The sequence below is a fragment of the Panthera pardus genome, unplaced genomic scaffold (genome assembly GCF_024362965.1).
Source record: "Panthera pardus isolate Hobbes unplaced genomic scaffold, ASM2436296v1 HiC_scaffold_4, whole genome shotgun sequence".
Taxonomy (NCBI): domain Eukaryota; kingdom Metazoa; phylum Chordata; class Mammalia; order Carnivora; family Felidae; genus Panthera; species Panthera pardus.
In genome coordinates, this window is record NW_026526969.1 from 6,923,843 (window position 1) to 6,948,319 (window position 24,477).

Sequence of the window (24,477 nt, forward strand, 5' to 3'; positions counted from 1 at the left end):
CCCCAAGTCCAGGGAAGGGGGGATAGATTTCACTTAAGAGACATTACGGGGTGCTTCGGGAAGAAGAATTTGTGATTTGGGCGAAAAGCTTAAGACCGGAGGAGTATTTTCTATGTGCCTCTATGTACTCACATTTGTAGCTGCTGACTTCATAGAAGTCTTCTCTTTGTTACTGCCATGGACCCTTGCCCCTATTCCCACTCCCCAGGGAGGTGGCAGCCCAGGCCCATGAGATTGCAGGATCCCGGGCCAGTGCCCCGGGGGGGGGGGGGGGGGGGTCCACTCAGCCTCTCCCCCGCCCCTCCCCGCTCCCCCGTTCCCTGCTTTGCCTTTCACAGGAATGTGATTCCTTCCTGGTAGCAAAGCCAAAAGACAGAAGAGGCCGACGTCACCGACGTGCAATTCCAGGATTTTAGGCCAGCTGCGTAGCCTGGAGGCGGGTCTGCAGCACAAACCCTTCCCCCAGTTCTTCCCCCGCACCCCCCTCCCCCGCAAATCCTTAGGGAAGCGGGAGAAAAGGGGAAGGCGCCCCAGTGTTGATCCCCTAGGACTCTGGTGGCGCGCGGTGGGGGCGGAGTCTGTTGCCAGGGCAACCCGCGGTGGCGGGCCCTGGGTCCATCTTTTCTTTTTTTTCCCCCGGTTCGCTCTGTGTGCTCGGCTTTCCTCACTCTAGTTGCCAGAAGAATGCACACACCACGTCATCGTTCTGCTTCCTCTTCTCTCCTTAGTTTGCTTGTTTCTCCAAGGTCTGAATCTCTCCCTACGCGATCAGGTTGACCTCTGTCATTTCCCCGGGCTTACTCACATCCCGGATGCCTCCAGCCAGTCTTGATGCCTTGGCCGGTGTGATAGGCAGTCTCTCGATTTCTCCTTTAGGTCCACACTTCCCAAGCGAGGAGTTTGTACTTCCCTTTCCTGCCGATGAGCGGCCACAGCTGGATTCTGAGCCCAACCTGTTTTTTGGAGAGATTGATCTGGCACCGGTGGGGTGCGTGGGGTGGGGTCAGTAATAATAGCTATAATTTATCACTCACTTGTCTTGCCAGGTGTCTTACATACATTGCTTGTAATGTTTTGAGGGAAGCCTTACTGTGCACATTCTACAGCTGAGAACATTAAAGCTAAAAGGATTAAGTCAAATCCCCAGCTGTGGATTCAAGCCATCATGGGCTTGGCTCCAATGCCTGTGTCCTTCCTGTTCCCTTCCAGGAAACAGCCAAAGGCAGGGAGGCCACTTGGGAAGCCCCTAGAGATAACGGTGGCCCAAATGAAGACAACGCAGTGGGAATTGCTGGGGCGGGGATGCCAGGAAGAGGCAGAGAGAAGCCTAGGGAATGCAGAGTCTGGGATGGCTCGTGGTCCTGAGGAGGGACACACAGAGGTAGGAAGTAATTAAGGTCAATTATTTTTGTATACTACTTTATACAACTTCCACAAATATTAACTTGTTTGTTCCTCTTCACAGATTTGGGAGGTGAATCTCATTATCCCCTTGAATTGAGGTATTCTGATTCAAAAGCTGATGCACTCCACCCCCCCTCCCCCACTGCCCCATCACAAACTCTAGGAATAAACTCCTATGAAGGACGTCTGACTGTTAGCGGTGGTGTAATTTAGGGTAAAAACAGTGGTGGCTATAACAGAGTAGGTGGGATCTTTTCCGTCCTCCAGACACACCCTCCACCCTTCTCCATCATTCTCCGTGGAGTACGCTGACCTTTATGCACTGAATCAGGAGTCTCTCTGGTCAGGGCGCCTGGGTGGCTGAGTAGGTTAGGTGTCCGACTTGGGCTCAGGTCATGATCTCACCCTTCATGGGTTTGACCCCACATTGGTCTCCGTGCTGACAGCTCGGAGCCTGAAGCCTGCTTCGGATTCTGTGTCTCCCTCTTTCTGCCCCTTCCCTGCTCACGCTCTGTCTCTCTCCCTCAAAAAATAAATGAACATTAAGAAAAAATGAAAAAAAGAAAGGAGTCTCCCTGGTCCTCTCTACCCGGGACTCCTCTACCAGACAGCTGCTGTCATCTGGCCTTTCTTTCTTTCTATTTTTTTTTAATATTTATTCATTTTTTTGAGAGACAGAGCGCGAGTGTGGGAGGGCCAGAGAGAGAGAGGGAGACACAGAATCTGAAGCAGGTTCCAGGTTTTGAGCTGTCAGCAAAGAGCCCGATGAGGGGCTTGAATTCATGAACCATGAGATCATAACCTGAGCCAAAGTCGGACCTCAGGCAACAGAGCCATGCAGGCGCCCCTAGAACGTTTTTACCACCCCCCAAAAAGACACCATACCCATCAGCACTCCTTCCCCATTCCCCTTTCCCCCCACTACTTGGTGGCCACTAATGTATTTTCTATCTCTACGGATTTGCTTACACTGGGCGTTTCATACAAATAGAACCATGTGATCTGTGCTCCTGTTGGACTGGTTTCTTTCAGTGCACATGTTTTCGAGGTTCGTCTGTGTTGTAGCATGTGTCAGTCCATCGTTCTTTTTTTTTTTTTTTTAATGTCTACCTGTTTTCGAGAGAGAGAGAGACAGAGCGCGAGCAGTGGCAGAGAGAGAGTGAGACATAGAATCTGAAGCAGGCTCTGAGCTGTCAGCACAGAGCCCGATGCCGGAAGTCGGTCACTTAACCAACTGAGTCACCCAAGTGGCCCAGCACATCATTCTTTTTTACAGCCAAATATTTCTCTGTATGTACATGCCACACTTTATCTGTCCATTCATCAGTTGATGGATATTTGGGTTGTTTCCCCTTGGGGGCTAATTATGAATAATATTGCTATGCACATTCCTGCGTACATTTTTGTTTGAATAGCTGCCTTCTCTTCCCTTGGGTATATTCATAGGATTCGAATTGCGAACCATCTGATAACTCTATGAATAACTTCTTAAAAACTGCCATTGTTTTATAGTAATGTCACCATTTTACATTCTCCACGGCAGTGTATGAGGGTTCTAGCTTCTTCACACCCTCACTAACTCTGTCATTTTTTCCTTCCTTCCTTCCTCCCTTCTTCCCTTCCTCTCCCCCTCCCCGCCTCCTTTCAATTTAGAAATCCTACTGAGTATGAAGAGGTATCTCACTACAGTTTTGATTTGCATTTCCTAAATGATTAATAATGTTGAGCCTGCATTTATTCTGGAGAAGTGTTCAGTCAAATCCCTTGCCCAATTTTTCAGTTGGGTTGCCCTTTTGTTGTTGAATTATGACAGTTGTTTATATATTCTGGATCCTAGACCATTACCAGATTTGTGATTTACAAACATTTCTACCATTGTATCATTTCACTTTCTGGATGATGTCCTCTGACACACAAATGTTCTTAATTTCAGTGATGTTCGCCTTGTCTATATTTTTCTTTGGTTGTTTGTACTTTTGGTGTCAAAACTAAGAAACCCATATCTAATCAAAAGTCACAAAGATTTACACGTGTATTTTCTTCAGAGAGTTTTCTCCCGTTCCATCCTCTTCGTAGGGTCCTTTGATGCACAAGTTTTTCATTTTGATGAAGTTCAGTGTATCTCTTTTTTATTTTATTGCCTGTGCCTTTGGTGTCACATCCAAGAAATCATTGCCAAATTCAAAGTCATAAAGATTCCCCCCCTGCCATGTTTTCTTCTAAGAGTTTTATAGTTTTAGGGTTTTGATCCATTTTGAGTTCATTTTTGTATATCTTTTTTTTTTTTCTTTTTGTACAAGATGAGGATCTGACGTCACTCTTCTGCGTGTGGATATCCAGTTTTCCCGGCACCGTTTGTCAAAAAGATTATCCTTCCATCAGGGAAAGTTGCCCGTGGGTCTTGGCACCCTTGTTGAAAATCCACTGGCCACGTATGTGAGGGTTTATTTCTGGGCTCTCTATTCTATTCCATTGTCCCCATGCCTGTCCTTAGGCCAGTACCACACCATTTCGATTACTATAACTTTGTCCAGACTCGTTCTTCATCCATCCTGCCCCCTTGCCCCCAACGCCTTCCCTGCCCTTTCAGGGTCTCCCGATCCTTCCTCTCCTCCAGAATGATTTCTACCACTCCCCTAATGTTGCTCTCCCCCTCCTTGTCCCCAGATCTTCAAGGGGCGCCTTGAAGGATTCTCCCCCTTGATCTCTCCCTTTCTCTCACTCTGCAAACCCACTCTGTCAACCATCTCATGGGCTCTGCCTCCACACTATACTCCAAACCCATACTCCTCTCTCCGTCCCCACTGCTACCATATGTCTGACCATTGTCATCTTTCTCTAGGACACTGCGCTACCTACTGATGGGACCCCCTATTTTTACTCTTGTCCCTGCCACACAGTAACCAAAGTCACCTCCTTTTTTCCCGTTTTTATTGTTTTAAGTTTCCTTGCTTTGGGAGAGAGAGAGAATTCCAAGCAGGCTCCACACTGTCAGCGCAGAGACTGATGTGGGGCTCAAACTCACGAACCACCAGATCATGACCTGAGTCAAGATCACAAGTTGGACACTCAACCCACTCAAGCCACCCAGGAGTCCCTCCCCCCTCCCATTTTAAATATTTTATTTGTATTCAAGCATTCCACAGAATGGCCAACAAGCTCTTGAGAAGATGCTCACTGCCCCTAGTCATCGTGGAGAGATAATTAACACTAAAATGAATGCACACCCACGTTGACAAAGACGGGAAGCAGTTGGAACTCTTAGTTACTGCTGGCAGGAGTATCAAATAAGAGAGCCACGTTGGAAAACTGGTGACCTCCAGTAACATTCAATTGGTGCTGTTACAGGTTTGGGCTCTCCAGGAAGCACATTCTGAGATAAAGATTAATATTTATTGGCGGAGTGCTCTGGGGATCAGCACTTAGGGAAAGGAAGGAAGCACGATTGTGGAGGAAAACTAGTGTGCCATGCCGTCTCAGTGGGGGCCTCAGCCAACCCTGGGGAGTTTGAAACCACCGTGATGATTTAGCATTGAAAAAAATGAATTTTTATCCCCCAGCATCTTTATGGTAGCACACTATTTCCAATCATTAACCTTGCTCCTCCCACACTGCAAAATATTTTAGATATCATTCCATATTGATATATAGCTTCCTCGGTTTTTTGTTACATTTTGTTTTTAGGACCGTATAGAGTATTCCTTTGAAGGGCCAGACCGTAATTTATTTATTTTTTTAATGTTTATTTATTTTTGAGACAGAGAGAGACAGCATGAACAGGGGAAGGGCAGAGAGAGAGGGAGATATAGAATCCAAAGCGGAGCTGTCAGCACAGGGCCCGACGCAGGGCTCGAACCCACAGAGTGTGAGATCATGACCTGAGCTGAAGTCCGACACTCAACCGACTTGAGACACCCAGGCGCCCCCCCCAAAAAAAATTTTTTTTAATTAAAAAAAATCACTGATAACATTTTTAAAAAATTAAGTGTTTTGTTTTTATTTATTTTTGAGAGAGAGAAACAGAGCGCAAGTGGGGGAGGGGCAGAGAGAGAGGGAGACACAGAATCCGAAGCAGGCTCCAGGCTCTGAGCTGTCAGCACAGAGCCCGATGTGGGGCTCGAACTCACAGACCATGAGATCATGACCTGAGCCAAAGTCGTTGGAAGCTCAACCGACTGAGCCACCCAGGAGCCCCCAGACCGTCATTTATTAATAATTCCTATGGCAATGTACATCAGGATGTCTCCATTTTGTCATTGCAGCCAACACCACAACGCATAAGACATTTTCCACTTTACATCTGTCGCTCAAAATACTAGAGGTGGAATTGCCGCTTCAAAGATATGCCCGTTCGTCATTTTGCAAAATGTTGTGAAATTTCGTTCCCCAGAAATTGTACCAATTTTCAATCCTCTCAGCAATGTGAACAGTGCTCATTTCCCCAACCTTTCTAAAGCATGAATGGGTCATGACTGCCCCAGCTTAACCCCTGTAAACTGCAGCGGTCACGAGATAACATCACACACACACACACACACACACACACACACACACCCGCAGCCTGGGAGGGCTTCCACAATTTGGCTCCTGCCCACCTCACATTCCATGACGCACTGAAGCCCAGTGCTGGGGGAGATCCTGAAGATCACTGTAGAAACCTGGATGCCATGCAGAAGGGGGTGGGAGGGAACTGGCTTTCAGTCCTCAGTCGGTGGGGGGGGGGGGGGGGGGAGGGGGGCAGGGGAAGCGGAGGGGAGATGCGTGTTCAGGCACCAGGCTTGCTGCTGGGTGCCCCCAACCTGTGAATGTGGAACAAGAGAACTGGGGAGAGATGGTGTGGCAAATGAGTGCCACGGCAGGCTGCAGTTACCTTACCTTGGGGTGTTGCCGTCCAAGATTTGGGACCTAAACAGGACTACTCAACAGTTACGGGATTAAACTGTCTGGATGAGGGCCGCTTCCCGGGACAGCCAGCAGGTGGCAGCATTCTGCTTTGGGACCGGGCCTTTTCTCCATCCTAGAGGAGCCCTGCACGGAGCTGTCCACCAGAGGGCAGTAAGGACGTGGCTCGGAGGCCCCAGGGCGGCGAAACCAAGCTCAAGTCGGGAACTGGCCGCCCACGTGGTTCTGCCCTTCCGCCATCCTCCAGCAACTGACGAGGCAAGAGAGGCAAGTGCGGGGCAACAAGGAGCTGCGCTACTCAGTGCGCTCGGGCTGAGAGGCTGGGACGCCTTGGGAGGTCCCCCCAGGGACCTGATGTCCCGCGCCCCTGGTGCAGCTCCCCAGCCTCCCGCCCCGCCCCCAGCCCTAGGGAGCCCTGCAAATCATTCTGTGCCTTTTGCAGACGTGCCCTGGGATGGGGGGCGGCAAATCCAGGACACCCCAACCCGCCAAGATGGGTGGTTAGCCCTGGTCCCAGAGCTGTCTCAGCTGTGCAAAGTGAGGCATCTGGTCCTTGTTTCTCAGCTCCTCAAACAACCATTTCTTCCCCACCCAAGGACACCAGCTGTGCAGAGGAGGGACTAACAAGTGTGTCTGAGCACCCACTATGTCCCAGGATCTACTCCAGGTACCAGGCCATAGAGCAGGTCTCTGCCTTCAGGGACCTCACAGTCTAGTGACAGTGACAGAGGAGGAAAGATGAGAATAGGCAAGATAGTTTGGGACAGCAGCAAGCACACCAAACAAAGAAGTAACCGGGAGAATCTGGGACCTGGGGAAGGCCCTTCCGAAGGAGCATCCGAGCTGGAGACTTGACGGCTAGCAAGGAAACCACCATACTAGGAGCCAGGAGAAGAACGTTTCAGCAGTGGAAGAGCAGGTGCGAAGGCCCTGAGGCGAGAAAGGCCTTGGCCTCTTTGAAAAACAGAAGGAAAACCAGTGTAGTGAGTGAGGGAATGCATTCATTTCCTGTTGCCGCTATAAGAGGAAATTGCTACATTACTGAATTACTACAAACTCAGGGTCTTAAAAGCAACACAAATGACCACATCACACCCCTTAGGATGGCTACTATCAAAACAAAACAAAACAAACAAAGCAAAACAAAACAAAACACCAAAAAAACCCCAGAAAATAGCAAGCATTGATGAGGATGCAGAGAAAGTGGAACCAGCCCCTGCTCTTCGTTAGTCGGCATGTAAACTGGTGCTTTTGCCACGGAAAACAATATGGCAGTTCCTCAAAAAATTAAGAAGAGAACTGCTATGTGATCTAGCAGTTTTACTTCCAGGTATCTATGCGAAAGAATTAAAAGCTAAGTCTCAAAGAGGGATGTGTACGCCCCGGTTCTTAGCTGCATTACTCACGATAGCCACAAGGTGGAAGCAAACCCAAGTGTCCGTCCTCTTGGACCCGGAGAAAATTTCGTATATACAGAGAATGGAATATCATGTACCCTTAAAAAAGGAAGGACATTCTAACACCTGCTACAACATGGATGGGCCTCGAGGACATGAGGCTCAGTGAAATAAGCAAATCACAAAACACACACACACTGTATGATTCCACTTCTATGAGGTCCCTAGAGTAGTCAAAATCATGGAGACAGAAGGTAGAGGGTGGTTATCGGGGGCTGCATGGAGCCGGGGAACGGGGGCTTAGTGCTCCATTGAATACAGACTTTCAGGTCTGGAGACGGATGGTGGTGAGGGCTGCACAACAGTGTGAATGTTTTTAACACCCTCCAAACTGTGCACTTAAAAATGGCCGGGATGGTAAGGGTTAAGCGTATTTTACCACAATTTTAAGACTGGAGTGAAACCCCACAGATTTATAGTCTTGACAGTTCTGGGGTTCAGAGTTCGAAATGGACTTTACAGGACTAAAAGCAGGGTGTGGGCGGACCTGTGTTCCTTCTGGAGACTCTTGGGGAGAATCAGTTTCCTTGCTTTTTCCAGCTTCTAGAGATTGACTCATTCCTTGGCCGGCAGCCCCTGCCTCAACCTTCAAAGCCCATAGCTTTGACCCCTGCTTCTGTCTCCTTACCCTCTCTTCCTCTTGCCCTCCTGCCTCCTGAAAAGGACCCTCCTGATTCCATGGGCTCAGGATAACCTCGACTCCTAACTTCATCACGTCTGCAAACTAGCTTTTGCTGCATGAGATAGCGTATCGATAGGATATGGATATCCGGAGGTTAGGACACAGACACCCTTGGGGGCCATTATTCTGGCTCCCCCAGGGTATATAAACCGGCAGAAAGATAAGCTGAGAAAGATTCGCAGGGAATAGGACACAGATGCACCTAGGCTCTTATGAGTTGTAGCATAGCAGCAACACCTTCTGATTTACTTTTGTAAAAAACCACCCAATCGCACTTGCTCATGGATTTGATCTAGAAACTCCGTGTGTGTGTGTGTGTGTGTGTGTGTGTGTGTGTGTGTGTGTGTGTTTTCTGTCTCTCAGCCTCAAAGTCTGGCACCTGGAGAACCAGACACTCTCCAAGCAGGAAGAGAATGCCTGGTAGAACAGAGGCGTCCCTGGGGAGCACACTTGAGGCCCGGAAGTCTCTCTCTGTAGACCAAGGGCAAAGTGGGTAGAACAAAAATGATTCATAGTCGGGCCCCATCCTCAAGGCTGACGATAGCTCTTCTTGGCTCATGCCAGTTCTCTACCCCCTGAGCTTAAGAGAAGGTCTTGGGGTCTTCTGGAGGCATAATTGGGAGAAAATGAGGAGGAGGCAGAGTCAGAGAGACAGGAGACTGTTGGAGGCTCCCTTGACTGTAAGATATGTGACATCACTACAGCTCTCGTTCTGCCAGGAGACCAAATGCACTTATCGTGGACCCCCCGCTAAGTGGTAAATGCATCAACCCTCCATATGTGTTTGTGTTTGTGGAGACTCAGAACCGGAGTATCCAAAGGGATTTTAAAAGCCATCGACTTCTACTTCCAAGTGGATGCTTGAATATCTTCAATATTCTCATCAAGTCACCACATGGCCTCTGCTTGCACACTACTAGTGACGGGGAGCTCACTACTGATCAAGGCAGTTCATTTCATGGGTGGACAACCCAAACTGTCAGAAAGGTTTCCCTTGTGTCCCGTGGTCTCGCTGTCATTTCCACCTTTCTCTCTCAATCCTTCCCTCTGGAGTGACACAGGATAAACCTACTCCCTCACCTTCAGGAAAAACCTCCAGATAGTTAAGCCAGTGGTCAGGACCCCTGACGCTTTTCCAGAGAAATCTCTCTGGTTCCTTTCATTGTTCCTTGTCAGATATGATTTGAAGTCCGCCCACCCCTCCTGCTTCCTTCCTAATCCTGGTCCCTTTGGGTTAGACAAGCTCTAATTTCCTACATTCTCTTTCAGGGTCGGTGTCTAGAAGTAGACTCAGAACTCCGAGGGCTGCCTGACTGGCACAGAGGAGCTGGGACCACCACCCCCTTCCTCTTCTCAGGGCCTGGACCTGATTCTAGCAGCCCAAGTTCCCACACTCCTGATTCATATTTCGCTTCCTGTTGAGTAAACCTTAATTTTTATGCCCACTGCTGCACCATGAGAAGCATGAGTTAAATATACCCAGTGTTCATTTAAATGTGTCCCATTGATGGGGTGCCTGGGTGAGTCGGTCAGTTAAGCGTCTGACTTCGGCTCAGGTCATGATCTCATAGCTTGTGAGTCCGAGCCCCGCGTCGGGCTCTGTACTAACAGCTCAGAGTCTGGAGCCTGCTTCGGATTCTGTGTCTCCCTCTCTCTCTCTCTCTGCCTCTCCCCCACTCATGCTTTATCTCACTCTCTCTCTCAAAAATAAACATTTAAAAAAATTTAAATGTGTCCCATTGCTATGTGTGTGTGTGTGTGTGTGTGTGTGTGTGTATATATATATATACACACACACACATATATACATGTGTGTGTATACATGTGTGTATACATATATATATATATATATATATACACACACACACATATATACATATATATGTACATATAGAAAATCTCTGGAAAATTATACGGTTATATTTTAGTACTGAACACAAAGGACAAAAACAATCTCAGGTTCTCTTCCTGAGGCCCATGGGAACACAGACAGGGCCAGAACTACAGAGCGGGCAGAGTAGGGCCAGAGAATGGACATGAATGTTCTGCACAAAGAGCGAAGCATTGTTTCTTTTTCAGTAGCCCGTGTGGCTTCGAGTCAAATTTACATACAGGTAGCAGTAGGCGGGATAGGAGGGGGTAATAATGAAAAGGGCAGAAAATTGGAGCTTGGTAAACCAGAGTCAAATCCGAATCCTACCACTTCCTGCTTGTGACCTCGGGCAGGTTGCCTCACCTTCTTGGGCATCTGGAATCAGGGAAACACATTCTAGTTGTCTACCTAAAATAGCTGTACTCTGGAGAAGCCGCTTGTCAGATTTGAAGAGTTGAAATAGACCTGAAGGTTAAGGTGTTTATATTACATTCTAACGCTTCCAACGTCATCTCCTGCCCCTTCCTCTCCAATCCAGCCACTGAAAGCCGCCCCGGCTGTACTCCCAGCCAATTATGGGCCTAGTAGTGGGAGGATCTGAGTTCGAATTCTGTCGGCTACTCAACTGAATTGCTCAGGGCCCTCCTTAGACCTCAGTTTCCTCATCGGTATAATGAGGATAAGCACAGATAAGGCAGGTGCATGTGTGTGCGCGTGTGCGTGTGAGTGAAAGAGCTCTGTAAACCGCAAGACACTGTAATCATTAAGTCTCTGGAGACGAGGCGATGGAATTCAAACCCGCGTCCCCCAATTGGTCCCGGCAGTGCACCTGCGCGGGCCCCAGGGTTGCACGCCAGAGGGCGCTGCTCCGACTCTCGGCGGCCAGCGCGCGCGGGTGGCTGGCGGCGCGAGCGGATTGGACAGCTCGACGCGGGGCGGGGCCGTGAGGAGGCGGGGCTTCCGGCCACCGCCGCCGCTGTTGCCAGGGGAGACAGCCGCAGGGAGGCGGAAGGAGCCCGGGACCAGCCGGCGCCGAGGCGTGGCGCAGGCACGATGGCGGCCATGGTGGTCTCGGAGCCGGGGTCTCGGAGCTGGTCCTTGTGTCCCGAGGTGCCATCCGCCACCTTCTTCACCGCGCTGCTCTCGCTGCTGGTGTCCGGGCCCCGCCTGTTCCTGCTGCAGCCGCCCCTGGCGCCCTCGGGCCTCTCGCTGCGGTCCGAGGCCCTGCGCAACTGGCAAGGTGAGCAAGCAGGGGCGGGGCCGGGCCGCGGGGTTCAGCCCTCTTCCTCCCACCTCTCCCGGCGCTCCCAGTGCCCGAGCCGCGGGCTACGCCTCCGGCCACTCCATCCGCAGCGTCATTCTCCCCATCCTGTGAACCAGTCCCGTTTCCCGCGTCGTTGTCCCTCCAGAGTCCCATCTTCCCATTACTCCATCTGTAGTCCTAACCTACCCGAATTTGTTCCCTGCCCTGGCGCCACTGGCCTGGTTAAGGCCCCACACCCGTTCCCTAGCAAACCGGCTTCGTTCACCCATTGCTCGCTCTCCGAGGAGAAGGATTGTTTCCTCTCCCTGTCCCGTCGCATACACACCTCCTAACCTCCCCACTGGCAAAAAAATGTCTCTCTCGCCTTCATCAGGACACTTAAGCATCCTCTGTGGCCACCCTGTATAAGCGTCCTGGCCTCTTTGGGGTTTAGAACGTCTTCTGCTTACTTGCGTGTATCTTAATCCTGACTCCCTACTCCCAGCTCATGGGAGGGGGGAGGCATCTTGTGCCTTGGGAAAGGTGTTTGTTTTCTCTAGGTGATTGAATATAAACATCCGCTCATGAGAGACATTCGTAGTCTTTGTCTCTTCCCCCGTTCTTTTCTGGGGAGGAAAATGGGAAATTTGTATAGCTTTTGTTGTTTTGCAAAGCACACACTCATGAGCTTTAATCTCCATCCTGTGACGTAGGCTTTGTTATTCCCCATTATTTAGCTGAAACAGGCGTCAATAGGGAACCGCAGAGCTATTAAGTCTTGCAATTGAGACAGGAACACGGGTTTATTATTGTATGATGTTTGGGAACTGGAGCCTTGAGGGTGTATTATGATACCCAAATCATATAGAGTAACTTGTAGAATCTTCACATTTATACTTGGAATTTCAGTTTATACTTGGAATGGTTTCAACAAATCATAAAGTACTCATCAGATCATGAAATTTTATAGAGATGGCCTGAGGTATATGGTTGCCTCCCACCACCACCCTGGATACACAGAGCGCATCCTCAGAGATATTTAAGATGTCAGGGTAAACCGAGCTCCCCCTTTTTCCCTTTAGCTCACAGCTTCTCTGAGTGTGGGGTTCGTGGGCATGTGAGTATCTGACAGATAAGAGACCTTTGAAGTCCTCAGATGTAATGCTATCATTTTAAATGAAGAAACCGAAGCTCGCAGGGCCCATGACTTGACTGAGCTTCAGCCAGCCTGGACATGACCGAGCCAAGATTCCACTTCAAGCCTTTAGGCCTCCAAGGTTCAGTATCACTACTACCTCACCAGTCCCCTCCTTCACTTTAGTGTTTTGGCCTGGGGGGACATAAAAGTACATAAGAAGTGACTGCTTTTAGAAAAATAGGAGTAGTATTCTTTGCTGTCCTACTGCCATAAAGCATTGCTCTACCTGTAAGGTTGGGTACGCACTTTGAAGAAAGATGTCTGAGTTCTATATTTTATTAGTGATAGTTTTATAATCGTTGCAGGTGCAAAATAATTCACGGTCCCTTTTTTCTTCTCTGAACAGCCACTATGGAAGGAGAGGTCAGGATTACAGCCGAGGAGACTGGCACACAGAGTGTTAAGTGATACCCACTCAAATCCACCCTGAAGCTGTTACAATTAATTAACCCTCAAACTGCCCGGTGAGATAGGTCAGTATTAAAACCTAAAATAAAAAACTAAAAAGGATTATGAAGCACGTTAACAAATTCCCAGACCATCCCGTGCTAAAAAGTGTCATTTTTTTTTTCCCCCCACTTGGAAGCCAGTCACAGACTCGCTCCAGGTCTGGGGAAGAGAGCGAGGACTGGATGCCACACTTCTGCTTTGAGTCTTGGGTCCTTCAGTGCTGTCTCCCACTGCCTTTCATGGCTCCTGGCTGATTTGCTCTGGTGCTGACAGCCTGCCACTCCCCCTTCCCGCGGTGGGTTGTAGCCTGGCTTTCCCTCCGGTAGAGCCCCTCGCGGTCAAGCCTCTAACCCTGTCCGTCCCCTCTGCAGTTTACAGGCTGGTGACGTACATCTTTGTCTACGAGAATCCAATCTCCCTGCTCTGCGGTGCTGTCATCATCTGGCGCTTTGCTGGCAATTTCGAGAGAACCGTGGGCACCGTCCGCCATTGCTTCTTCACCGTGATCTTCGCCATCTTCTCTGCCATCATCTTCCTGTCGTTTGAAGCCGTGTCATCGCTTTCGAAGCTGGGGGAGGTGGAGGATGCCAGAGGCTTCACCCCAGTGGCTTTTGCCATGCTGGGCGTCAACTCTGTCCGCTCTCGCATGAGGAGGGCCCTGGTCTTCGGCATGGTTGTGCCCTCGATGCTGGTGCCGTGGCTCCTGCTCTGTGCCTCCTGGCTCATTCCCCAGACCTCCTTCCTCAGTAATGTCTGCGGGCTTGGGATTGGGCTGACCTGTATCCTTCGCGGAAGGGAACTGTAGGGTGGTGACACGGCCAGCGGTGAACCACGGTGGAGGGTCTGGGCGGAGGGCGGAGGTAGAGCCGCGGGCTCCGGTGTAGGTAGTCCAGGTTTGAACTTCAGCTTTGAAACCCATGTGGTCTTGGGCCGGTCACTTCCCTTCTCTGGGCCAGAATTTTGCCGCCTGGAAAGTGTCAACATAGCTAGCTTTCTTTTCATGCCAGCGTAGCACTGCCAGTTAGTGAAATATTCTGACTTGAGGTTTTTTCTTCCTCGTAAATGGAGGCTTAAACCCTACGTTTGGCTAGTTATGACATGAGTTTTCATGGGAAGAATCTGAGATGCCCATGAGCTGGAGATGGTCCATGAAAGGAATAGGAAATAGGTTTGTTTGGGTTGGGTTGGGTTGGGTTTAGTCTTTTTGTCAGAAGAAACAATATTTAAAATTTATTTTTAATGTTCATTTTTGAGAGGGAGAGAGCTCTTTCTCTCTGCATGCATGTCAGGGAGGGGCAGAGAGAAAGACACACACACACACACACACACACACACACACACACACAGAATCCAAAGCAGGCTCCAGGCTCCAAGCTGTCAGTGCAGAGTTTGACACGGGGCTCGAACTCGTGAACCATGAGATCATGACCTGAGCCGAAGTCGGACGCGTAACTGACTGAGCCATCCAGGCGCCCCCAGTAGAAAATTTTTTAAAGACAGGCAGGGTCCTATGGGTGGTTAAAAACTTAGGATAAGCCTTACAACCCTTGTATAAATATTCTGGCCGTTGCAGGGGTGGGGGGGGGGGGAGGGGCATTCTAAAATACAATGTGGGTTACCTTTCTTTATTGTTTAAAAAAACATTTTTTGGGGCGCCTGGGTGGCTCGGTCGGTTAAGCGTCCGACTTCGGCTCAGGTCACGATCTCGCGGTCCGTGAGTTCGAGCCCCGCGTCGGGCTCTGTGCTGACTGCTCAGAGCCTGGAGCCTGTTTCGGATTCTGTGTCTCCCTCTCTCTGACCCTCCCCTGTTCATGCTCTGTCTCTCTCTGTCTCAAAAATAAACAAACGTTAAAAAAAAATTAAACAAAACAAAACATTTTTTTAAGTGATCTCTATGCCCAACATGAGGCTTGAACTCACAGTCCCGAGATCAAGAGTCTCATGCTCTACCAGCTGAGGCGCCAGGTGCCTCCATGTGGGTTACTTTCTTCAACATTAGAAATGGTTAGTGTTGGAGGTTGAATAAGGTACATTCTTAAGATATTTTTCTTTTCTTTCAGTTTATTTATTTTAAGAGCAAGAGAGTGCTTGAGCAGGGGAGGGACAGAGAGAGAGGGAGAGAGAATCCCAAGCAGCACAGAGCCTGACACGGGGCTCAAACTCATGAACCGTGAGATCATGACCTGAGCCAAAATCAAGGGTGGTTTGCTTAACGCCCTAAGCCACCCAGGCACCCTCTAAAATCTCTTTCAATGTGTGATTCTATAAGCTATTAGGGTAGGTAAATATACATTGATCACATAGTTCTTATTTATCTTATTTTAAAAATTTAATTCATTTATTTTGAACCTTTTTTTAATTAAAAAAATGTTTTTAATGTTTATTTATTTTTGAGAGAGAGAGAGAATGCAAGCAGGGGAGGGGCAGAGAGAGAGGGAGACACAGGATCCAAAGCAGGCTCCAGGCTCTAAGCTGTCAGCACAGAGCCTGACATAGGGCTCGAACTCATGAACCATGAGATCAGGACCTGAGCTAAAGTTGGACGCTTAACCAACTGAGCCACCCAGATACCCCTACATTGCTATTACTTTTGTTTCAAACAGTCAGTTATATATTTTTTAATTTAAAAAAGCAGCGTTTACCCACATACTTGCCATTTCTAATTTTCTTCATTCTTTTGTGTGGATCCAAGTTTCCATCTGGTATCATTTTTCTTTTGCCTGAAGAACCTCCCTTCATACCCATACCCCCCAGTAGGTACACTGGTGACAAATTCTCTCAGCTTTCAGTGCTCTGAAAATGCCTTTATTTCACCACATACAGAATTCTGTCCTTCTCTGATCTTCTTTCACTTTTAAAGATGTCATTGCATTACTCCTGGTTAATATTCTTTTATCATGAGGAGGCAGTAATCATTTTTATTGTTTTCCCTATACAATTCGTTGTTTTCCTCTGGCTTCTTTCACAGTTTTTTATCATTGGTTTTCAGCTGTTTAATTTTCATGTACCTTTGGAGTGATTTTCTTTGTTTTCCTTGCTTGTAGTTGGTCATTGGATCTTGGATCTGTGAGTTTACAGTTTTCATACAAGTCTAAAAAAATTATCCTCGTTATGTCTCCAAGTATTTTTTTCTCTTCTACTTTCCCCACTTCTTCCAGGGTGCCAATTAAACATATGTTAGACTACTTAGTATTGTTCAGTGGGTCCCTGAGGCTCTGTTTATTTTGTATTTTTTTTAGCTTTCTTCCCCCTCTCCATTTCAGTTTGGATATTTTCTATTCCATTGCCTTCCAGCTGGGTGATCTCTTTTTCTTCAGTGTGTGCCCAGCTGTTAAACCCATCTGCTTGGGTTTTTTCCCCCTCATGTTGTATATTTCAGCTCAGGAGGTTCTTTTTTTAATATATATATAGTTTTCATTTCCATATTGGGATTCTTCATCTGTTCCTTCATTGTGTTTTCCTTTAAACCCTTCATATACTTCCGTATAGTAGCTGTTTGTAAAATAGCTATTTATAGTAGCTATTTTAAAACATTTTGTCTGTTAACACCATCATGTCTGTCATTTCTGGATCTGTTTTTGACAGATTTTCCTGCTGATAATGGACCCACTTTCTTGCTTCTTCACGCGTCTCGTAATCTTTTAGTTTATACTAGACACTGCGAATGCTGTGGTATCCAGGGCCGAGTTGTGGGTTTTTTTCTTTTTTTTAACAAGTGTTGATTTTTTTCCTGATAGGCAGTTCATTTATTTGGCAAGGCATTACCTTTCTGGGAGTCTCGTCTGAATGCCCTGGTGTCAGCGAGGTCTCTTTCCCCTGTGTGGTTAGAACTCGAGCATGTCCCTGCCCCCTGTGAGCTCCCTGTTGTTAAGCGAACAGCTCCCGGAGAGTTGTTCCCTCAGTAGCTCAGTAGCTGTTCTTCGCCTGGCTTGAGGCGTCTTGGCCTGTGGGTGTGCACATTGGCATTCAGCTAAAGACTCGGGGAACCCCATGCATGTTTCTGGAGCTCCTTCCCAGAGCACCTCCCTTCTCTCCATTACTCTGATCTGGAAATCCCAGGCCCTTTTTCCTCTCTGAATTCTTTATCTATCTCTTCAATTCAGAAAAAAAAAAAAAAAAAAAAAAATGCTCTTCTCTGCTTGGATTCCCCTTCGGATGCTGTAGTTTGGAAAGTGCCTCCAGGCTGAAAGCCAGTTCCATCTTGAGGCTCACTTAATTGTTTCCCTTTTCGTAGGTATCACAGTCTGGCAGTGTTTGCCGCTCAAAGTCTGAAGGCAAGTGTGTAAAATGTTGTATCCTGGCTCACAGTTATCTATGGTGGGAGGACCAGTCTGGCATTGGGACTTCCGCAGAGTCAGAGGCAGAACAGACCTTTGAGGTCGTTCTGAAGTCATCAGCCGCGACGACTTTGAACTCCTTCACAGCATCGCTTAATGCTGGAACTCAGCATTTGGAGATGTACTCCTCCCTGAAAGAATTTAGTAACACGCAGGGGGCATTTTTGGTTGTCACAAAGACTAGGTGCTACTGCCCCTTAGTCGCCGGTGGCCGGAGCTGCCGAGGGAAACAGTCGAGCCCCACAAAGAACTGTCTTGCTCACATTCCAGCGAGGAGCGCTGGCTTGAGGAACGTTCTCGGTGCTTCCTTACAGCCTTCCCTCCGTCCCCACCCCCTCCCAGCTACTGCTGCTCCCCACTTAGGGTTCAGCATGCATGTCACTTCCTAGAGAAAGTCGTCTTGATCTCCCTAGACTAGCTTAGGGTCCCCAGCCTGGTCTTCCGGATAATCCCTTTCTTATCCCTACTGACCCTACCCTAGTGACTTACCCCTTGCCTGGCACTCCTCATTTCTTAGTTCCTGGAAGTAACAGACGTTCAGTAAACATTTGCCGAAAAGATGGATGGGTGGACAGACGGACAAAAGCTGAATCTTTATGACTGCCTAGGCAGTGGTGGGTTGACACGGGCCAGACGGCCAGAGTGCCGTCACACCACTTGTTTGGGGCGGTGACAGTGTGGGGGAAATTGCTGCCGAAGAGGCCCACGTGAAGCTCACTTGGTCACGTTGAGGCAAGGTGCCTTCTGTTTGGGGACAAAGTACAAGATGTCAGTCCTCCCAGAGGGTGCTGGGACAGCCTCCTGCCTCATCCCACTGCAGGCACAGAGGCGTGTGCCAGCTTGACGGGTTGCAGGAATGACAGGGCTCAAGGGATGGGCTGGGTGAGGTGTCGGCACCGATCTGGCCCCCCACCCCCTGCCTCCCCCGACGGTTGGTTCATGTTCCCTCTGAGGTGCAGGGAATAGAAACTCAACTCTTGGTCCCCCCGGAGCTCAGGCTGGTGGCAGAATGAGCGCTAATCCCCCTGCAGAATAAACGTGGGAACCTGTACTCTGTGAGGAGTGTCCGGCCCGCCTCCCTCGAGCTGCCTCCACTTTCACTTAATATGTCGACCTCAGATGGCCTCACCTACTGCTACTCCATCGACCTCTCAGAGCGAGTGGCCCTGAAGCTCGACCAGAAGTTCCCCTTCAGCCTGATGAGGAGGATTTCGGTGTTCAAGTACATCTCGGGCTCTTCGGCCGAAAGAAGGGCAGCCCACAGCCGGAAGTAAGTTACAGAATTCTTGGAGCTTATTCTTGAAGCAATTCCAGGGCTTGTAGAGAGAGTGTGGCTGGCTCAGTATCATGGGAGAAAGGGCCAGGGTGTGGGCAGGTCCGGGCCCAGAACACGCGTGCACAAATGTCGTCTGAGCACTCGGGACTCTGGCCAGCTGGAATGGGAAAAGCCTTCAGTCATCCCGACTGACTTGTGACAGACTGTGGGAGGGAGTGGCCCCATCTAGCATTGTCACCAGCCCTCCGTGCTGACGAGCACCCTGCACAGGTCCAGCCGGGCCCTGGCAGGGAGCCCTGGTAAGAAGCAGACAGTCCACACACAGCTGACGAGGTGGCTTGGACGTGAAACAGCACAGGGCCTGAGAGGCAGAGTTTTCTTGGCCACCCGGCAGGAGGTGAGGTTTCCAGTCTTCTGGTCCAGGCTCACTCCACGGAAGGTGCCAGGCAAGCCGCCCAGGCCCATGTAGTCTCACTCCTTCCTACCAGAGAAGAGGACCAAGGAGTTCGAGAGTCTTTCTCTAGGTGTCGGGGATAGGAGAGCCCCGTCTCGAACTAAGGTCGCTGCTTCCAGGCCCAATTCATCCCCTTTCCACTGTTCCCCACTTCTGGCCTGTGGCTGCCTCCATGCTTAGACTTTACCATGTAGGAAGTTTTCTTTCCTTCAGTGGTCTCCCCAAAGGAAACGACTCACTGTGAAGTTCAGATGTTTTGCCAATGGCCCTTTTCTACCTTCAACCAGCTGTGGAATAGATTCTGTGCTCTGGCCCGACCTACATGCAGGGTTTCGGTTGACTTGGAAGCTGCTCTTTGTAGCTGATTTCAGGAGGTGGATGCCCCTGGCCTTCACCAGCTCAGGGCCCTTTGGCCATTTCCTAAAAAAGGGGACATTGGCAGGGGAGGGCACTGCTGGGGAGTACTGGGAAAACTAGAAATGCGCATGCACCCAGTTTGCTTCAGGCAGGTGATCCCTGGGGTCTAAATGTGGGGGAGAGTGTTGAAATTTAGGTGTATTGTGGCTTGTAGGCTTTTCATTGTTGTTCTCATAAACTCGAGAGGGGACTTAAGGGGCCTTTGGGTGCAGACTTGCACCCTGTGAGGGAACCCTCCTTTCAGACAGCTGAGGGCGGTCACCCGGCATGAACTTACACCCCCCTCCCGGCTGGGAGCTCATCATGAATGAGAAAGTTCTCCCATGCTGAAGCGCAGCTGCCTCTCTGTAACTGGGACACTTGGGTGGTACATCTGATTCTGTTTCATCACGTCAGACAGATCCGGGTCAGGGAGGTGATGATCCCCCAGTTCTTTCCGCGTTCCTCACATGGCATGGCATACGGTTCCTCGTTATCCTGGCCTGGTACAGGCACCCGGGACAGAAAGTGATGTTTCAGATGGCCTGACGGGGACACTGGCATGACAACATGTGTGTTTGTCTTGGCAGTTACGCGGTCTGGACAACTTTGCGTCCTTGGAGGCTCTTGCAGAACTTCTGGTGGCCCAAATCCTCTGTTCTTTTTTTTTTTTTTTTTTTAACGTTTTATTTATTTTCGAGACAGGGAGAGACAGAGCATGAACAGGGGAGGGTCAGAGAGAGGGAGACACAGAATCCGAAACAGGCTCCAGGCTCTGAGCTGTCAGCACAGGGCCCAACGCGGGGCTCGAACTCACGGACCGAGAGATCATGACCTGAGCTGAAGTCGGCCGCTTAACCGACTGAGCCACCCAGGCGCCCCCCCAAATCTTCTATATTCTTAAGAATCCCAGAAGTGCCATTAAGTGCTTTGTTCCTGTACTTAAACCGCTGATTTGTAAAATCAGGTTCTTTTTAAAAATTTTTTTGATGTTTATTTTTGAGAGAGAGAGAGTGTGTGCAAGCAGTGTAGGAGCAGAGAGGGAGACAGACAGAATCCGAAGCAGGCTCTAGGCCCCAGCCGTCAGCACAGAGTCTGATGCAGGGCTCGAACTTACAAACCATGAGATCATGACCTGAGCCAAAGTCACATACTTAACTGATTGGGCCATCCAGGCACCCCGTAAAATCAAGTTCTAACTGAAATATCTACAGATTCAGTGCAATCATCCACCACAAACATCAGTGGTATTGGCAATCATTGTCCATATTTGGAACTGCGCCGAAGTTCAGGCTGTGTCTCCATTCGTGGTCCCAGCCACATGGTCTGTGGTGGGGTCTTTAATCTCTGCATGGGCAGCTCCAGACATCTGGCTCGATGGTTCCTGCCGGCCGGGACTTTGAGCTATGAGTCTTCATTCCTGAAGCCACAGGTGGAAAACCTCACAGCAGACAGGGCCTGGGCCCAAGCCCTGTGTTACCCATTAGAGCCCTTCTGCCCTTCCTCCCTTAGAGGTTGGTCTGTTCTCTTTGGGTGCAATTGCTGAGCCGGCCACAGGCACACTGATGACCGTGATCCGGTCCCACCTTCATCTCATCTGGGTGGCATAGTCTGTGAGCGGTTCCACCTCAGGTGGCCTTAGGAGCTCAGCGTCCCTTCATCCTACAGGCTCACTGCAGGCCTGTGAATGGGCGCTTCCCTCTCAGGGCATTTCCTGGCCGGCTGAGATTAACCTTCCTCCCCACTTGGTGCTCAGAGCTAGTTATAGAAAATGGCCAAAGCATGTTGTCCTATAAAGTGGTACGGTGATCCCAAGCTTTTCTCATGTACGATGATAGCTGGGGGGCCTTGGCATCACCATGGGAATGACCATTTTCTCTCTTGTTCCTTTCCAGGCTGAACCCTGTGCCCGGCTCCTACCCCACGCAGAGTGGCCACCCTCACCTGTCCCCGAGCCACCCTGTCGCCCAGATGCAGCATGCCAGCGGCCAGAAACTAGCCCCCTGGCCAGCCTGCGCTCCTGGGCACATGCCCAGCCTGCCTCCATACCAGCCGGCCTCCGGCCTGTGTTACGTACAGAACCATTTTGGCACAACCCCTAACTCCTCTGGTGTCTACCCGGCTACCGCGGGTGCCTCCCTGGGGGTCCAGCCCCCCACCCCTCTCAACTGCCCTGGCACTGTGTATTCTGGGGCCCTGGCCGCTCCAGCGGCTGCGGGCTCCAAGGAGTGCTCAAGGGTCCTGATCCCCTGATAGAGAATCTCTAGGGAAGTTCTCTCCCATCTTGGCTTTCTGAAGAAGGTCCTCTCCGAGCTGAGCTAAGATTTTCTTGACAAAAAATTATTTATCAAACACCTCTATGTGCCAGGCTCTGTGTCGAGTATTTTGATATATATCCTATTTCAACCCCGTTCATCCTCACGACAACTTTGTGAAGTGCGATTTAGCGTCACCAGTTTACAGACCTGGAGGGCGAGATGCTCTGCAGCCACATGAAGTCACGTAGTTTTCGTAGCGGCACGTCCAGGCTTCTGGGCTCCGGGCCGGGGCCCCTCCCACCTGCCGCCCTGCCTCCCTGCCTCCCAGAGAAGGCCTGGGAGGTGAGGGTCGGCAGCGACTGCCAGCGGCCAATCCTAACTCTGCGTTTCCTCCCTGTGTGTGTGGTGCTCTTGGTTCCAGTGCCCGCTTGTCTGTGTCTACTCTTCGGGAGCTCCCAGCTGCCCTGCCGGGCAGTCCCCGGGCCCGTGTAGTATTTCTCCCCTGCAGTGGCCCAGCCCCCGCCCCAACCTTGTGCCCAGGGGCGGTGAGGTGGGCCGCGTGAGCCACAGCAGAATGCTGATGGATCCATAGTGTTGATTACCTTTGTATAAAGAAACAACCTCCAACCTGCCGGTGGTGTGTGGTCTCTTCATGGTCCGGCCGGGGCCGGAGAGAGCAGAGCTGGGCAGCGGAGGAGGGGGGTGTGACGGTGAAGGGGAGAGGTGGATCTGGGTTGAGTGGGGCAGACGACCTACACGTGGTGGGGACCCGACGTGGCCGGGGTGTGGGGAGCGGGGGAGGGGCAGCAAAGGTGGTGGGGTAGCCGGAGGCGGAATCGGGCAGCTCGGACAACCGCGAGCTTGGCAATGGCAGGAAGCCACCGTGCCCCTAGGGAGCAGCTGCAGGCTGGGACCAACAAGGAGGGCTGCCTGGCAGGACCTCCTCCTAGGGGTGAGGCGGGCACTGGCTGCACTGGCATGCGAAGCCAGAGGCCTGAGAAGAGGCCAGCTCCTCTGCCCATTGTCTCATGTACCGTCAGGGCTTCCCACGGACTAGATTAGCCAGAACCCACCGGCGAGCAAGCCCAGGAAATGGAGTTTGCAGGGGTCAGTCCCTCTCATGGAAGGCAGGACAAGGACAGGGCTGTGCCTGAGCCCGGAGGCGCCTGCCCAACCTGAGGGCCGTGGCTTCTGATCCATGGCTGGAGCTCCTCCCGGTGGTCAAGAAAGCACGCCGACTGGCAGGTGTGTTCATAGATTTTACAACGCATGGCCTTCATTTATTCCAGGAGCTGAATGGCCTGCTCTGTGCCGGCTTTTTAATGGGTCCTGGGTATGAGAAGTGGATAAGGCACACCCACAAGTCCGCCCAGCCGTGGGGGCCAGGCAGTGACAGGCACACCCTGGGTGTGTGGGGACACCCACACACAGGGGACAGACTGTGAAGAAGGTTTCACTGGCTGAGCAGTTGGGTGTCTAGGCCACAGCTGAGAGTTGTCTGCAAGCATAGAGCGAGTCTGGCAGGGCCCGGCCTGGGGCCTCTGTTCAAGCACCTGGGGCACCGGTCCCACGGTGTCAGTGAGTGCAGTCTTCTGTGTGTCTCTGCAAACGTTTCCCCGACACTCCAGTTCCAGGCCTCTGTCCAGAAGCAGGTACGAGGACCACGTGTTCCCGGTGTGACAGGGCCACATCCCTTGTGTCCGGCTTACTACGTGGACTGGCTGGTCATCGCTGTGGGGGCTGTGGGGATGATCAGGCTGACGGGCCCTGTCACAGGTCCCTGAGTAGCACGGCTGGAGGGGACTCAGAGGTCATTCAGTCCCATCACCTCTTCCACTGCTACTTTTGCCAGGAGGCAGCGTGGGTCCAGCAGGACAGCCAGCAGCAGCCCCCAACCCGGGCCCCTGTAACAACCACTGCTCTGAGACAGATTCTGCCAAGTCTGTGTGATCCCTGGGCTTCCGTTGGTCTGGCTGCAGCTCATTTTCTAGGGCCTGGCGGGGATCCCGAGCCCCCTCCCCATGTACCTGTTGAAGCTGCCACTAGTGTGTCCCCTGTCCATGAACACTGTGTCTAAGAGACTAAGCTAAGTCTCTGGCTGGGACGAGAGACTGAGATAAAGGCGAGTCCACAGGACGCATGGGGCTGGCGCTCAATAAATATTTGCTGAATATCTAGATAGGTGAGCAGGTGATCCCTGCCCTTTGGAAGCTCAGGGGTGGGAGGGATGGCCAAATACGGAATTGAAATTCAGCAATGCTTTTCACGCACTCGTTGGGAGGCCTCCTGACCAGCCTGGAGAGCTGGAGACCGGTTGGATGCCAGGCACACACCCTTCCATAGAGAGAGAGGGAAGGAGAGAGGCGTTAACCACGGCTGTCGCATTCAGCTTCAGAGAAAGCCATTATTCCGTGCTCGTTAGAGACTGCTCTTGTCTCCCCAGGCAAGGCAGGACTCACTGCTGCCAGAGAAGCTTCTAGATGTTGTCTAGTTGCCCTGCTTTGTCGGCAGGGGGAGGAGGCCTCTACAAACATCCCCTGGGCTGGG

General features: G+C 50.6%; 1 protein-coding gene and 1 long non-coding RNA gene across 2 annotated transcripts; both read left to right on the top strand.

Annotated features, from left to right (window-relative positions):
* The first annotated feature begins 551 nt into the window (after positions 1-551).
* LOC128774712 (uncharacterized) lies at positions 552-1,388 on the top strand. Its single transcript, XR_008419121.1, has 3 exons — positions 552-746; positions 877-988; positions 1,210-1,388. It is a non-coding gene; the product is annotated as an uncharacterized LOC128774712 (long non-coding RNA).
* A 9,917-nt stretch (positions 1,389-11,305) lies between these two features.
* Positions 11,306-22,557, top strand: RHBDD2 (rhomboid domain containing 2). Its single transcript, XM_019421645.2, has 4 exons — positions 11,306-11,558; positions 13,581-13,988; positions 18,666-18,816; positions 21,568-22,557. The coding sequence occupies exons 1-4, from the start codon at positions 11,372-11,374 to the stop codon at positions 21,923-21,925; spliced, it is 1,104 nt and encodes a 367-aa protein (XP_019277190.1). The 5' UTR covers positions 11,306-11,371; the 3' UTR covers positions 21,926-22,557.
* Positions 22,558-24,477: the final 1,920 nt, after the last annotated feature.

Excerpts from the sequence above, each read along its gene's own strand:
- RHBDD2 (XM_019421645.2), top strand. The coding sequence starts at position 11,372 with ATGGCGGCCATGGTGGTCTCGGAGCCGGGGTCTCGGAGCTGGTCCTTG. Across the intron at positions 13,989-18,665 it reads GCTTGGGATTGGGCTGACCT|ATGGCCTCACCTACTGCTAC; the intron begins GTATCCTTCGCG and ends TGTCGACCTCAG. Across the intron at positions 18,817-21,567 it reads AGGGCAGCCCACAGCCGGAA|GCTGAACCCTGTGCCCGGCT; the intron begins GTAAGTTACAGA and ends GTTCCTTTCCAG.